Source organism: Emydura macquarii, unplaced genomic scaffold (assembly GCF_026122565.2).
Source record: "Emydura macquarii macquarii isolate MOO-44397 ecotype Brisbane River unplaced genomic scaffold, CSIRO-AGI_Emac_v2 contig_968, whole genome shotgun sequence".
In the NCBI taxonomy this organism is placed as follows: domain Eukaryota; kingdom Metazoa; phylum Chordata; order Testudines; family Chelidae; genus Emydura; species Emydura macquarii.
Genome location: NW_027131105.1, coordinates 598,372 through 614,553, shown reverse-complemented (window position 1 = coordinate 614,553; position 16,182 = coordinate 598,372). Strand labels below are relative to the sequence as shown.

The window sequence follows — 16,182 nt, the reverse complement described above, 5'->3', positions numbered from 1 at the left end:
ACAGTGTTAAAATTGTACATTTTTTTACTGACTATCCGAAAATGTACGGACGGTTGGCAACCCTGGTAAAAGACTACATAAACTAGGAAAGTGTGAGACACAACAACCCAGTGGCAGAAAGTGAAGTGGTGATTAAATTTTTTTCTTTCCAATATGGAGAAAGGACCAGGACTGCCAAAATTTTCAGAGAGGCCTACGAAAGGAAAGAGGCGGTACCGTGGAAACAGGAGAGAAGGAAAGAGGCAGAACCACCAAAGAAGAAAAGAGAGAAAAGAAACCACAGCAAAAGGTGAAACTCGAGCTGAAGGACCCACCTCAGGAAAAAATTAATGCTCTGTGGACTGAGAAATTAGAAATCTGTAAACTAACTGGAGAGGGGAAAGTCACGTCCATGGGGAATTACGTACTTCTCAGGTAATTATAAGTGTTTGTATCTCCGTCGGGGTGCAGGGACTGGGCACTACAGCGGCCCCAGCGCTGGGGGGGAGGGTCTGTGGACTGGGCCTAGGCTCCCCGAGCGGCACCCGCCTCTCTCCGTCCCTGCCTGCCTGCCGCGCGCCACCGCCGCCGCCCGCCATTTCGCCGTCAGCCGCTGGGGGCCGCCCGGCTCGCGCGCTTTGCGCGGCAGCCCCCGCAGTATGCAGTGCGCAGGCGCCAGCTCCCAGCTGCTGTCGGCCCAGGCCCCGCGCTGGGCTGGGGCCTGGGGCTCATGGCGCTGCCGGCGCTGGCCGGCTCCGGGGTGCAGTTCCGGAGGATCCTGGCTCACTTCCCCCAGGAGCTCAGCCTGGCCTTCGCCTACGGGTCCGGGGTCTTCCGGCAGGCGGGGCCCAACCCCAGCCAGAGCGCGGTAAGCGGGAATGTGCATCCGGAGGGGCGGGCGGGAGGGACATTGCCCTGGCTGCGGGTTATCACCCCCCCCCCCCAGTGCACCTGGGGGGGCCAGGCGGGACATTGCCCTGGCTATGTGTCATTGCCCCCCTACTGCTACTAGGGTTGCAGCTGGGGAGCAAGAGAGAATAACTTGGAAGATTTACCAACTGTCTGTTCAACATTGTACCAACTCTGTTCAGTCTCCGATTAGCAGGGTAGCTCAGACCAATCCAGAAATAGCAAGCCATGCAGAGTGATTCCTTAAGACCTTTCGGTCTATCTCAAAATGTTACATGTAATATCTAGCGTACCTAGTGTACGTATCGTATGCATTTCTAAACTGTCCCTCTCTAGGATATATGTAAAACGGTTCTGAAAGAGCTAGTCTCTGTTGTATTAGATAACAGGTTTCTTGGGTTTGGATTTCAGTTCAAGCTATTTTTTCATCGCAAATCTTTTGTTGTCAGAAAGAACTGGATACAGGTAAAGTTTGAATTTCTCACCATTCAGGTCTCAAAAAAAAGTCTACTGAGATTGGGGATTTGTAGGCAACTTTCGAAGCACTGAGAACTCAAAATGAAAAATGTATATTATATTCTTATGCAAAGGTTTGTCTTGTATAGAAATGTGTTGGACATGAGTTAATTTGTTTTTTGTTTTTAAAAAAAATCAGTTATGGGTTGGTTATTTCCTGGCTGTGTGTTGGTGTCTTCTATTAATACCGTTGGGCATTAGGTGAAGATCAATCAGTAGACTCTGTAGAGTGGATATTGCTTGTTTCCTAAACTATATGTAACAATATTTTTTTTGTGTTTACTTTGTAGCACAATATGCTGGACTTCGTGTTTGCTGTGGATGATTCTGTGACTTGGCATATGATGAACCTGTTAAAGAATAGGAGTCATTATTCCTTCCTAAAACTTTTTGGGCCAAAGCAAATCAATAATATACAGAGCTGTGGAGCAGGGATTTACTACAATACTTTAGTGCAATGTAATGGTAGGGTAAGTACAATAGGTTGTGACCAATTTGTGTTTATAAAATGTTTATTAGCTTAGGGTGTATCTCTGTTCAGGAAATACAAATTACAGTTTGCATTTATGTTACAGTTAGAAGCTGATCCTTGACTGATATTTAAGAACCTACATAAAAACTTGAGTTCTACATAACATCTTTAATATTCAGTGTCTCAAGCTGTTTTACAAAGTACAGTAATGTGTTAAATACTGGAAAGCAAAACAGGAGACATTATTGTGCTTAACAAAAGCTGACACTGAGGCCTTGTCTACACTACACAGTTTTGTCATCAAAAGGCAGCTTTTGTTGACAAAACAGTGGAGGTGTACACACTGCAGTGCTCCTCCTGTCGATTTAACTCCTCTGCTATGCCAACAAAATAAAACCACCTCAAGGAGAGGCATGGAGTTTTTTACAACATAGTTAGAGCAACACAACATCAGTCTAGACACTACTTTCCTTATGTCACCATAAGTGGCCTCCAGGAGGTATCCCACAGTGCCCAGCGTGACCACTCTTGTCACCATTTTGAACTCCACTGCCCTGCATCCAGCTACACAGGCATGTGCCCCTCCCGTTTCAAAGCCCCGTGAAGTTTTGAAATTGCTCTTCCTGTTTGCTAGGTGTGGAGAGCTCACATACCTACTGTCCAGCTGAGCATGCAGGCTCCATACAGCAAGTGCACTCCTCCCTGGACCACAGGGAAGAAGAGGCTGTGGGTCTGTGGCTGGGTCTGTTGAAGAAATAACTGTAAGGAGGCAGGAGGAGAGAATCACAAGACTTCCCTACCCCATTCCATGTATCTTTTTGGGCCGCAACAGTACCCAAGGCACTCCACCCCTGCAAGAATAAACATAGTGACAGCCGCACATACATAGGACCCTATGAAATCCGTATTAAGGAGAAGTTGGATGGAATCAAAACATTAACGTAGAATCCTGCTCTCCCTAGCACTAGGACTGCAGCAGCAGGCAGGCAGGGCTGGCTGCATGACTAAGCTATTCAAGCTCTTGCGGGTGGGGGAAGGCAGACACTCCTGATCTGCTGTGCTGCATGGGATGAGGGGATTGATGTCAGGGTGTCCCTCTCCCCCTCCAGTGTACTGGTCTCTGCTGAGCTGGGTTGGGAGTACAGGGGTGTGCCTGTCTGTGCACCAGCTTCTGGCTCAGGATTGGTTGCTGCCGGATGCTGTCTGAACACGTGTTCAGGCTGGAGAGTGCTGTGCTTAAGGAGACAGCACGTGGACACATACTTCTCAACGTACACATGCACGCAGTCTTACACACAGTCTTTCTCACATGCGTGCACACAATCCTACCCTCCTTCTCCCTTCCCCCTCCCTTCCCCCCCTCCCACTTCTGTGGATTTCTTGTGTTAGTGTTCAGCAGTATCAGTTTGGTCATATTACCGAGTGCTACTTTAAAAAGTGATTTAAAATGTGTTACATTTCGGGTGCACACAGCAATCATTACGAAGTTAATAGCACGGTGCAAACAATGCCAGGCTCAGCATACTACAGCGACACCCATTACTGTGGCTCAATGTTACAATGCTCTTTCAAGGCCTCCCTCAGCTGAATAGCCCCCAGTTAAGCTCCTCTTATAGCCTCGTGTTCATAACGCACAGCACAATGTTGAACAGCAGTGTAGGACCCAGGCTTTCTGACAGAGATGGCTGGCTTGCAGGTTACCAGGGCAGTTGAAGAGCGGCTGGCAATCTAGTAGGATGCCCATGGAACAATGTAATTGAGAAACCTTCATCATGTGACACTGTACCTGCCCACTTGAGGCATTGCAAACCCTTCCCAAAGCACCCTGCAGGCAGCTGTGTAGTGGGATAGCTACTCATGGTGCACTGCTCTCTGTGTCAATGCAAGAGCTGCTATTATGAATGCGCTCCGCTGACACAAGGAGCATAGTGTGGACATGCAACAATGGGTTAATTACAATGGTAGTTGTACATCGATGTAATTTAAGTTGACTTAACTTTGTAGTGTAGATATAAACTGAGACCATGTCCACACTTGAGAACGTAACAGTGGCACAGCTGTACCAATGCAGCTGCGCTGCTGTAAGATCTCTCGTGTAGCTGCTCTATGCCGACAGGAAAGAGCTCTCCTGTTGACATAATTAACCCCACGCAACAAGCAGCGGTAGCTATATCAGTGGGAGAAGTTACATCAACGCTTCTGTTGATGTAACTTATGTCACTCAGGGTAGTGTTTTTTTCACATCCCTCAGCGACATAAGTTGTACCAACAGAAGTGGTAATATAGACATAGCCTTAGACTCTGTTATTAAAGTAAAGCACTCTCACAATAATAGCTGAACTTATTCCTTTCCTCAGAGATAATACTAAGCACATTACAGCCTTCATTGTGGGAAGGAAAAAAGTATTATCACCATTTTACCAATGGGGAAACTGGGATCTAGATTCTGAGATTGGCCAATTCACAGGGCAGAGTGGATTGTTAGTATTTATATGGACTCCAAAATACAAATATGGGACATGACATCTGTCTTCTTTAACCTCTGATTCCTTCTCACATTAACACTGGGTGTAATTAATAAACATGTTTCAGTAGTATAGTAGTTATTCTACATGCCAAGTCCTACTCCTACATCTGTGTCCAAACAGTTCATGTTGATGTGTGTGTGTTTGTACCTTTCCACCTCCTCAGTGCTGTTTTGAGTCATTCTCAGCTTGTGGTAACAAGAAAATCAAATTCCATCTCTTCACCAAAAGCAGGAAATGGAATGACGGACACAAGAAAACTGCATTTGTAGCCAGTTATGGCTTTGCTAAGGAACTTCAGGCTTGGGGTAGCCAGAGTAAGCATGGTATAAGTGATTAGACATGTACCAAAAAGCCCACCTCTCTGATTTAGAAGTGGAGAGAGAGATTCAGGCCCTCTTTAATGTATTTGATGTGTGTAAGGCACTTGGATGAGTTAAGAACTTTGGGCCTGATCCTGGTCCTCTTGAAGTAAAAGGGGTTTTTGAATTTGACTTCAACGGGAGCAGGAACAGGATCTTTGCTATAAAGACTTCTTTTATGACACCCACCCACTTTTCTTACTTTTTCCTTTAATTTGTGTGGTAATGACTGAGCTTTTGGACAGTCTGTATTCTGTTCATGCATTGTCTGTTAAGAATGTTCTGGAGTGACTTTGACCCTGGTAGTAATAATTGAAATCCTGGGTTGTACACAGCTGCTGTCTGTGTTGCATTATTTAGGCTGCTTTATTTTAACTTTGAGTGGCAGGAAACAAACTCTTCAGAGTGAATTCTTCTAACTATTGAAATTGACCTGCAACTCTTGTAGGATTATATACAGACTACCACAAATAGCAGAAGTTGGTAGAGAATATTCTGCATATACAGTTGGTCCTAAATTTTCCGTTGTTCTATTTTAAGTCTCTTAAAGTTGCAAAACATTAGTTCCTGTTCTGCTGTGTCTCCCTAGCATGCATTCTGATACATCCCAACTATCACACTTGTGCCATGCATGCACTTCTCAAGTCTTTTAAAAATGCTTTCACATGGAGAAATCCTATGGCACTTAGTGGAAAATAACCATTCTATAAAATCCTTAAACAAATCTATCATGTAGGGATACATTTTCTATTAAATTCTTTAGGTTTTTAGAGTAGTTTCTTTGGAACTCTATAGATTTCACCCTTTCTCTATTCACCTCTATAGAGCTTTTCCAATAAACAATGCTATATAATTCAAAAAAGACACTGACCAAAATGTCAGCTTCATACTTCATCAGGGTTTTTTAGGGCTAAGGGAGCAATGGAGGAGAATTGTAAGAATAGTCTGTTCTATATTGAGTCAGCTCACTTTAAAACATACATGCATGATACTTTTACATAAAATAGTTAGACCATGTGTAGTTAAACTAAAATGTTCAAGCAATAATTGAGTTTGAAAAAACTGTTATAAGAAGCAGTTGGAATTACCTTCTTTGGTAGATTAGGATTGCATAAACTCAATTCATGCAGAATGGAATGGTAGAGTTTTTAATTAAATACTTTAAATCTTGGTGAATAACTGCTTTAATTGTGAAGGCTTCATTTTATGATGATACTTCATGGTTAGTAGGCATTGGTTAACACTGACTACTATGGAATTCCATTGGAACTGCCCATTATATCTACATTAGTACTGAAAGAGTTCATCATTAATGTCACTGTTGAATACCAAGAGGATTTCATAATGATCTGCCACTTTGTACAAAGTGTACCAATTAAGCGTATAACCCTTTTAAACACTGGAAAATATGCTTCTTAATAGAACTTTTTTATGAACCCAGCTTTTGACTGAGAGTACATTGAAATTTGAAACCATATTGGCATCAGAATATTTCCATCTCACAAGTATATGGGAGTCATCAGGAAAACAATATAGCTAAAAGAGAATTAAGTGTTGACATAATTGTTTTGCAGCAATTTGAGTCACCATTTTATTGGCACTAATTTTTATAATCTACTATTCTGAAATTTATCCCTCAGTTTTCTTAAGGGTCAGGTCCATCTGAAGTAGGTTTATTTTGTGCGTGTGTGTGTGTATTTAATTTTGCTTCAGAGTTATTGATTCTAGAGTTAATTTGTTTTCATTTTGATTCTAGAAAGGACATGTTAGCAACATATTGTCTATCTTCTCAGTCTACATGGTCTAGAAAGGATTGCAAATAAATAGGAATGTCTTTCCCTGAGACCAAACAAGATGTAAGCAGGCTGAGTTACTTGGGAGGGAGGGGTCTATGTTTTGAAGAAAAAGCTTTCAGCCAATTTCTGTTTGCCTTTAGAGTTTTGATGGGTTTTCCCATTCTATGTAAAGCTGCCACCAGTAGGTTCTGTGGGAAGAGGGTGAATTGAGTAGTTTGAATATGCAGCTTCTCTGGTAGACAGTCCGGTCCTGTCAGAACTTATTTTCATCTAACATTCGTACTTGCTTCTACTGCTCCCCCAGCCTGCAGGAGACAGTAACTTTCAGTAAGTCACTTATCCTTGGACCTCAGTTTCCCTGTCTGTGAATGGAAATAGTCACAAGGATGTTGTGCGAATTAATTGGTTAATGTTTGACAATGCTTTGAACAAGTAAGGGAATCCATATTATCTCTTCTTTCTTCCAATATATTCTCACTGTCCCTGCTATCCACTAGTGTTTTGTTTTCCAGTGGGATTATCTGCTCTTATGAAGGAGCCTTCCCCTCCCTCCCTTCTTGGTGCATATGTCTTTGCTAACTTGCTGAAGAGGTTTAACATTGATGGTAGAAATCAAACTACACTCCTTCAAGAGTTGTGAGATGTTTAGCATAAGCCTTCATTTGGAATTATTGTACCGGCTTCAGAGTTCAGAGCCCAATTTATTAAAAATTGAGTAGTGGTATATTACCTGTTTTTATCCCCTAAACTTCTGTATCTGGTATCTTGGAATGGTGGTAAATTCCTTTGAGGCTTGGAATCCATTTCGTGTGCTTTTAGAATGAATGAGCTTAACAGAGGCCTTTCCCTAGCCCACTCTATAAAAGCAATTCTTCTATCTATATTAGCAAGTTATTAGGAAGTCCTATAGTGCCATGGTGTCTAGGAAGTGAAGAATAAGAATGGTAGTAACTATTGGATGTGTAGTAGTTGGTTATGCTAGATATGCATCATCTAACTTCTGTGTGAAAACACACAAATATGCAAAGCATTGAGAAATAAAATAGCTTAAAACCTTTTGAACAAAGTAACGCAGCATCTTAGAAGATAGCAACCTTTACATCCTGTTCTCATTTATTCCAACATTATTTATATTACAATGGGAGAAGCAGCTTTAACTGACACGTTGACATAAACCCCAGAAGTCCCCAAACTCTCACTGTGAGACTCCCTTCAGTGCAATTGAACTGGGGTTAGCGCTGATGGGAATCTTTATAAAATTTGCTGGGGGTAAACAAGAGGCTTTTATTCCTAGATTATAAAGCCAAAAGGGACCACTGTCGTAATCTAGTCTGACCTGTATAAAACAGGCCATAGGTCTTCCCTGAATTAATTCCTCTTTGAGCTAGAGTGTGTATGATAAAAACAAGCACTACTGATTTAAAGATTGCCAGTGATGGAGAATTCTCCACAACCCTAGGTAAGTTGTTCTAATTGTCAGTTCCCTTTACTGTTAAAAATTTGCACTTTGTTTCCAGTCTAAATTTTATGTCTGTGTCAGAGGGTTGCTTTTTATTGACTATCTACAGTTGGTAACAACATTGGAGTATTTCTAGTTGGCAGCCAACAGATCTATGTGCTCAAACAGCAGAGGCCTTTAGCCTTGAGCTGAAGAACCAGCATATCCAGTCTTGGTTCTGCAGGTTTGTGCTGTATTAAGATAACATCAAATCCCATTAGAAGACTCACTTTGATTTCCTCTTTTAACTTTAAAAGGATAAATCACCAGGCTTTTCCATAGTTCTAGGCTTCCTTGCAATCAAAATGTTTGCTGAAAACATTGTTTAAAATGAGTAAGGGCTTATTGAGATTAGTAACAAAATTAGTTCTCTTCAGATGTTTTTTATGTTTGTCCCTTTATCTGCCCCGTAAACTCATATCTTCAATGTTGTGGCAAGGAAGCAGGTTTTCCTCACTACACTATGCTTCCCATCCAGCAAGTCTAGCGTGAACAGTGCAGCTTGCCTCACCCCCTTGGGCTTGGTGTACCACCATCCTTCCAGGTGCTCTTTGTAGGTATGGGAACTGTGTCCCTAATTCTGCCGTTGCCTGTCAGGAACAACTTGGTCCTATGTAGGCATTGTAAGCTTTATTGTCTTACCATTTATTTTGTCGCTTGGGTTGTATAAATGTGGCAGGTATTGAAACTTCAGTGTTGTCACTTGGCAATCTTAATGATTGTTTTTTAATGAAGTGTTTTGTTTCTAGAATATACAAATATCTGTGTTTATATATAAGTCTAACTTACTGTTTGATAGTTTTGGGAGAGTGCGAGTTTCAGCTGGATTCCCCATTTTAACCATAGGGAGTACCTTGCATTTGGTAGAGTCCTTTAAAATGAAAGAAATCATAGGACCCCTGTATGTGAACCTGAAATTGCAGGTGCATACAGCAATAAATGGGACTGGATTGCTTTCATTTTTTGCTGCTAATGTTCTAATAGCAACGTCCATTGAAGAATCTCAGAGTACTTTAGAAACACTAGTAAATTATGACTCTTCCTTTGAAGTGAACATAGTTCTCATATTACAAAGGTGGGCATGGAATTCACATTTCCTGACTTCCCAGTCTTATGCTGTAACCGCTGTCTTTCTTTCCACTGTCCTAAGGAAAGAGTGGTTGGCTAAAAATGAAAGCATTTAAGCAAGACTTAAAATAAATCAGTTGGATAGAATTTTTATTAGATTGATCATTATCAGAGAAATTACTGCTGAAATAAAAGGCACTTTGTAATAACCAATTTATTTGCATTGCAGCAGCAACTAGAGACCCCCTTCTGGGTTGAGGTCTCGTTGGGCTAGGTGCTGTACACACATGTAATGAAAGAATAAAGTGAGTTATTTGCAAAATCACAGAATAAATGGCATGTTTAAGTATGACGGTGTGCGTCCCCATGTTGGCTGAGCAATGTACCTCAACCATGATTTGGAGAGGCTGTCTTAGTGGGAGAGAGTAGTGTGATGTCCATGACCATTCATTGCTTTGTCAGGAGTGTATGTGGCTAGGAAGGATCCACTGGAAAGACAACGTCATACATGTTAGATGCCTTGGAAGATACAGATGTAACAAGGGTTTCCACCGCTCGTTGAATGTATTCCTGGAGGCTTCATCACATAACAGTCTTTAATTAAAGGTTAATCTTTCGTTCCTGGAGTCTTCAGGATAGTCCTGGAGGGTTGGCAACTGTTAGTGTGATATTTTCATTTAGTTCTCTAACCAGTAAACCTATAATATTTGTGTTTACATTTCTATGAATTGACTTTTTTTTACCAGACATATTTTTACCTAATGCAGCCAGTGTGTAACAAGCAATTGTGTGAGATCCCCTATTTGGCTTTTTCAGGTGATAAAATATGGCGTAATTGGCACCGATGCCCTGATTGAAGATCTGCTTCACTGGAAAACTCTCTATGTTTCTGGACGTCTGCAAAAGCCGGTAACTATCTTACTCTGTTCAGCTGGCTTGTGTCTTTGAAAAACAGGGAACTACAAGGATGGAAGAGGATCAGATGCTGCAAAAAGTAGTGCTGATTATTTCAATTGGTCACACTCTTTGAGCCAGTACTGAACAAATGTTCCTGGAGGTCCAGTCTTTTGGATAGGGAGTAAAATAGAGTATCTAGTGTCCTACGTCATTTCACCTAAAACTAAGGATGGTGTTGTCTAGATTATGTTTTGAGTAACTGAATTCTACTTACCTATAATCCCACTGCAGTTAGGTATGGTATTCCTAATCTGAACTGTTATGTAGGATTGTATGCTGTTAAATAGCTATCACATTCCTACCCTAGGACTGATGCATTTCAGGAGTAGCTGAAATTATTTAGTTAAAAAAACTTGTAGTGCTTTGGTATCTTTCAGAATAAAAGCTGCTTTGCTACACAGCTATTATCTAGTTCATTGTCTTACTATCATACCTTTGTTCAGTGACATAGATTGTGATGCATCAGAGAAGCTTGGATAGTCTGTCTCCAGGTCAGTGTCATGAAAAGTTTGATACTCACTTTTAAATGACTTTTTAATGATACACTTTTAAATAAAGCTTCAAATATGCTTTCAAACCTCTAGATGGCAGCAGATATAAGTTAAATGGTAGAAAACTTGTAATAAAATATAAGGAGCTGATTATAGTATTAATACAAAAAATCAGTTTTAAGATAGCAATTCAAAAGGGAATATTTCAGCTCTGTTGCTGAATTCTTCCTTTTCTTTTTGCTTAAATTACTAAAGTGAGGTAAGGAATCTATTCCATGTAACGTTCTAGAATATATAGTTAAGCATAGTCTGAATCTCCAGACACATAATACATTGGGGAAAAAAATCTGAAAGGAGAGCTCTGAATTTCAAAGTAACTTCAACTATCTAAAGACCAAGATTATGTTCATTTTGACTTATTTTTGCTACAGTTCTTGAGATATTCTGCCTTTTTATCATGTGCAAGTCCCACCTTCTGCATCCCCTCTTGACTTCAGTGGGAGTTGTGTGCTCATAATGGAAGGCAGAATTGTATTAATTTAGATGGAATGTAGAGTCCCGAAAAGTCAAAGGTGTTCGCATGAACCTAGCCCTATCCAACATTAAACTATTTTAAAACAAGGTTCAGGGTTTGATATACAGTGACCTCAGCCTGCTTAGTACCGTGGCAAACACACCATTAAACGTCCTTTTTAACCTTTTTATTGAAGGTAAAGAAAGAAAAACTGTTAACAATATTTGAAATATAAAGTATTAAGTAAAGCTTTCATTTTAACAACATCTCTTGTTCCCTTTTCCTTTAGCAGAAGAGAATTTTTTGGAAAGAAATCCCCGTTTTTTGACAGTCTTTTTAGGTAATATTAAAAATGGTAATAACTGTTATTTTGTGGGGGAAGAGAAGAAGGTAGTTGAGATGGGTTAGAGCTGTTGCTGCTGCTGCTGCTGTTAAAATATTTTCTGGGAGCCAAAACCAGACAAATGCACTCAAGAGGGGAGAGAAAAGATGGAAAATGTAGCCTCTGTCTCTGGTGTTGACTCTCATTTGCAGAATGACTCTCGCTGCTGGAAAAAACACAGGCATAGCACATGGTCTTGTCAGCTACTCCAAGATGCGGCAAACTTGTACCAATGTTGGGCTGTTTAAGGCATTGCTTTTAGCTGCTTCCTTCTGGTCACAGGTGTATAGCAGTGTTGCAAGCTATACAGTCATGGCTGGTTTAGCCAGACTCTTATTAAACAGACAGCAAAAGGAGAGAAATAGGAAAGAGCTAAAAATAAAGTGGGGAAGGAAAAGAACATATAGCGGTGTAGGGTGTGAAAGCCTCACCTCCTGGGTAGTGGTTGGAATTCAGCTGGAGCCAGCAGAGCTGGAGATGGTCAGCTGAGTCCTCTCTTGGCCCAGTCTGCTCAGGACATGTCCTAAGACCAGGATAATGAAGGCACAATATTGTTACACTGGATCCTAGGATCCCAGGAGATGGTGGGGGTGGCAGCCATAATAATGAAGTTCATTCCTTCCCCCTCTTTCAGTCAGCCATCGTTACGGTAGCCAGCTTTCCCCTCACACAAGTCTCTTTTTGAGGACCCACAATGGGAGTGATGGTCAGAATAGCCCAGCCCTTCATTATTTTGTCCACCAATTAGGCCTAATTTCAGACACATTAATTTTGGTTCACTGATTTCTATCTAGTCCCACATGTCTCTTGTTTACCAAGCATGTTCTTAACACAGTCCTTGAGTTGTATCAGTAGGCCTCTTTGTTTGGACTAATTCCATCTTTTTGTCTCCCTTTTGTAACTTCTCCTGTTACCATTTGTTGTTATAGGTTTGTGTGACATTTTGGGAACTTTCACTCTTTTGAACTTGCAATTAGGATAAATTTGTACCCTCAATCATCACAATGGAGTTAGACACTTGATGTTTAGGCCCTTCCATGAGAAATAGTCTTTCAAGCATATGTGCTTTATACGTGGAAGAAGTTATTGGTGCAAATCCTTCCCAATAAGCTGATCGGAGTTCTAGCTGAGTCAGGCTTCAGGGTTTGGTCTATTGCTCATGTTTGAGCTATGCTCATTGAAGCCTTAAGCCATCTTTCCTTTCCGTACCCATCCATGTCTAGAATTAAAATCTGCAAGGTTATTTGTTACTTAATAGGAATGAGGAATTTTGTACAATGTTACTTAGAGAAGTTATGAGCAAAAACCTTTGATCAAACTCTTTGTAGGCTTCAAATTTGAGGTTGTTCTTGTTGATCAGTTTCACTTCTGCTCTTGATTGCTTGATACAAACTTTTCAAAATGACTGTAGTGAAATTTTGATTTATTTGTAAACATGTACAATAAGGCCCCTCTTTTTACTTCTAAATTTGTTGTTAACAGTAACCTGTCTAATCCACCATGGATTGTTTACGTTACAAGATCAGCATTGGATGCGGAGTAGTGTGTCAAAAGCAAGTTCTCTGGACACATGGCTGGTGGCATATTAATCTTGATTTACAATAGTTATATGGACTTCCCCATCCCCTCTCTTGTAGAGCGGGAATCTTATAAAAAAAACCCAAACATATTTTTAGTGTTGTGCTATAAGTATGTTGCTTGTACTGATTCAGAACTTACCCAGCCGTTTCACAAGTACGCATCTATGCTCAGAAACATTTGCTATGGCTTGAACCTTTTTTGGTTTGACTTTTGCTACAAGTATTTTTTTCTTACAAATAATAAGTTGCCTTGACTGAATATTCTTACCGTAGTGTTAATTATATCCATGAAGTTCAAATAAGGACATCTCCAATAGAGTACAAATGGCTATTTAGAAATGCTGACTCTCTTTCCCAGGCCTCTTTGGCTATGTCTCAAGAGTCTATTGGCTTTTCGTTCTGAACACAACATATAGTGTTGCTTAGCCAAGTTCCCATTTAGCCTTATGTTGAAGAAACAGATAAACACAATAGTAGCTTCTTCCTAACTGGCTTGTTTTCCTTAAGTTTAATTTAAACAAAAATTTCCAGTGATACCTAACTAGATAATGTTACTTAGAACTAGTGGCATTTCAGTTAATTTTCTGAGATGGATTGAAAAAAAGCTTCATTAAGTATTATTCTAACATTGGTCATTTCCATGTTATTTGTGTATATATACTGCAATGTGCTTGTACAAAGAGAAAACTCCCAGTAACAAGAAATCATCATGACTCATAGATTTAACAATCACTATTTCTGTAGAAATGCATACTGCTTTGATCTTTCTAATATTAGCTTCATGTTCATAATGATGTTTAAATTTCCATTTGAAGCTGTAGTGTTTTTTTTGTTTATTTCATTATAGTCTTTCCTTGTATTAGGTCTTGAACAACTTGTACAAATAACTTAGAGGTATGTGATATTAGACTGATGGTTCTGTATTCTTTACAGTCCTGATCATAGTTCTTTTTTAGGATTACACTACACAATAAGGTTGTAAAGTCTTTTGGCAATTCACCTGTCTCAAACATATTCTTCATTACCTCTGACAGGCTTTTTAAGCCTTCATCCTCTATATTTTTAACAATTCAGCCAGTACTCTATCCCAACCAAATGCTTTCCTATTTGGAAGGTTCTTCATTGCTGTCATGACTTCTTCATCCATTATTAACAGGTTTACTTGGTTAATCTGTGGTTGAGGATCATCATTAGACCTCAAAAGAGGAACAAGACAACTTTGTGTAATGTCAACATTTTTACTGAGTGTTAAATTAATTGAAAAAACAAAAGAAGATATTAAGATGTATGGAAAATGGGTGAATAACATTCACTATGTAGATGACACAGTGCTGTTGGCTGATTGAGAAGAAGGTCTGATGAGCAAAGAATGTATAGAGTTGAACACGGACAAGATAAAAGCTGTAATGGTGTGCAAGGATAGTGGAAAAACATGCAAGATTCCAGTAAACAGTGCATAGCAGTACAGTAACTGAGAAATTATTGCTGCTTAAGGATCATCATTACAGAAGATCAGATACCAAAGTCAGCACCAGAATAGCAAGAGCAAAAGAGACATTCTGGAAGAATAAACATCAAATGAAAAGGAACATAAATCTGAAAATTAAATTCTGACCCTAAAAAACTTATATTTGGTGTGTGGAAAATCATGGTTGTGAAACATAGGCATTGAAACAATAGATAATAAAGGGATTACAAATCTTCAAATTATGATGGTATAGAAGAGTTCTAAAAACATTATGGATAGACTGTGAATCCAACAAAAAAGCATTGGGGATGACTGGAACTTAACAAATGCTAGATCTTATGAAAAGAAAGATTTGATTTGCAGGGTATGTTGTAAGGGATGTTTGATTTATGCTTATAGACACTGGAAAGGCAGGTTGATGGCAGAACACGATGCAGAAAAAGATCTTGAATAGGCGACATGACATCCTGGGTGTATCAGAAGGGCTATTCATCCACGAATAGATTAGTAGAGGATCATACGGAATGGGCTACCATGGTTGCACACTTCCAGTGATGGAGTTGATACATAAGAAGAAATAATGCCTGGGGCCATCCATTGAACGAGGAGAAAACAAAACATTGAATAGCTGCTCATTAAGTGAGCATTTTCCATTCTGTGCAATGAATGAGGCAGGAGTCCTGTGGAAAACATAATATGCATGTCATGGCATACATGGAAGGGAGCCTATTTTCAGGTTGCACAGTCAACCTTAATTTTGTATTTCCTTACTTTTGAGCACTTGACTTTGCAACCTTAATGATTTGTTAACCTAGTCTTTTGTTTGCAGTAGACCTAATTTTCAGCTCCTTAGGGTTCTGGAAGGTGAAAGGATAATTTAATATGTATTTGTGTTACTGTAGAACCTAGGAGCCCTAGACTATCCCTGAATTAACCTCTCAATGTATCTGCTTCTCTTCACATGAAAAATTCAGATGAGGTTACCTGAAATTCTTTAACTTTGTCTTGAAACTTAATATGAGATGCTCATGTGAAACAATCTCATTCTCTGCCCATTACTTAAGAAAGCTCTGGTGACTCTTAATTTTTTGTGATCAGTCTCTTGCCGCAGCCCAGGCCAATATTCCAATGCATTTTTAAAGATTTGTTGTTCCATGCATTGATGAGCAAAGTGTGTGTATGTATTTCTGAGTGGGTCAGTATGAGTTCATAGTATTTCCATAGAACTTGATTAAAAATTTCTAATATTAGGGCATTGCCAATAAGTCAGTTTATCCCCTTGACTAGTCCATGTTGTTTGGTGGATCACATTTGAACAAGTCTGCAGATGCTCAATAAATTTGTTCTATGCTTTCACCTTCATTTTTGGCTCACCAGCAGATTTTACAGTGTAGTCTCACTTCATCATTGTCTTCTTAGTTAAGTCAATGTTAATGCTAGGAAAAATACAGTGGTTTGTGGGAGAGAGAGAATCTCCTAAACAGTGTTTCTCAAACTTTTTGATACCAGGGATCAGTTTGCTGCCTTCCTACAGTGTCAGGGAGATCTCATGGACTGGTGCCAGTCCACGGGACCGGTCATTGAGAAACATTGCCCTAAAATACTAGCTTGTAAAACCAATATCTCTAAAATATAAAGCACAGTAAATAAAAAACATTTGTCTTA

The 16,182-nt window shown here is 39.9% G+C and overlaps 1 protein-coding gene across 4 annotated transcripts in view; it reads left to right on the top strand.

The window, feature by feature from the left end:
- The first annotated feature begins 251 nt into the window (after positions 1–251).
- The window catches only part of TAMM41 (TAM41 mitochondrial translocator assembly and maintenance homolog), a 41,706-nt gene continuing 25,775 nt past the window's right edge, over positions 252–16,182 (top strand). Inside the window, exons 1-3 of one of the 4 annotated variants that reach the window (XM_067543753.1) lie at positions 252–414; positions 1,695–1,874; positions 9,942–10,034. In XM_067543753.1, coding sequence (XP_067399854.1) covers positions 1,701–1,874; positions 9,942–10,034 — 267 coding nt within the window. In that variant the 5' untranslated portion in view covers positions 252–414; positions 1,695–1,700. Of the gene's footprint in view, positions 415–667; positions 848–1,694; positions 1,875–9,941; positions 10,035–11,402; positions 11,428–16,182 lie in introns of those variants that run through there. The other 3 variants (XM_067543751.1, XM_067543752.1, XM_067543754.1) reach the window with 3 other exon arrangements.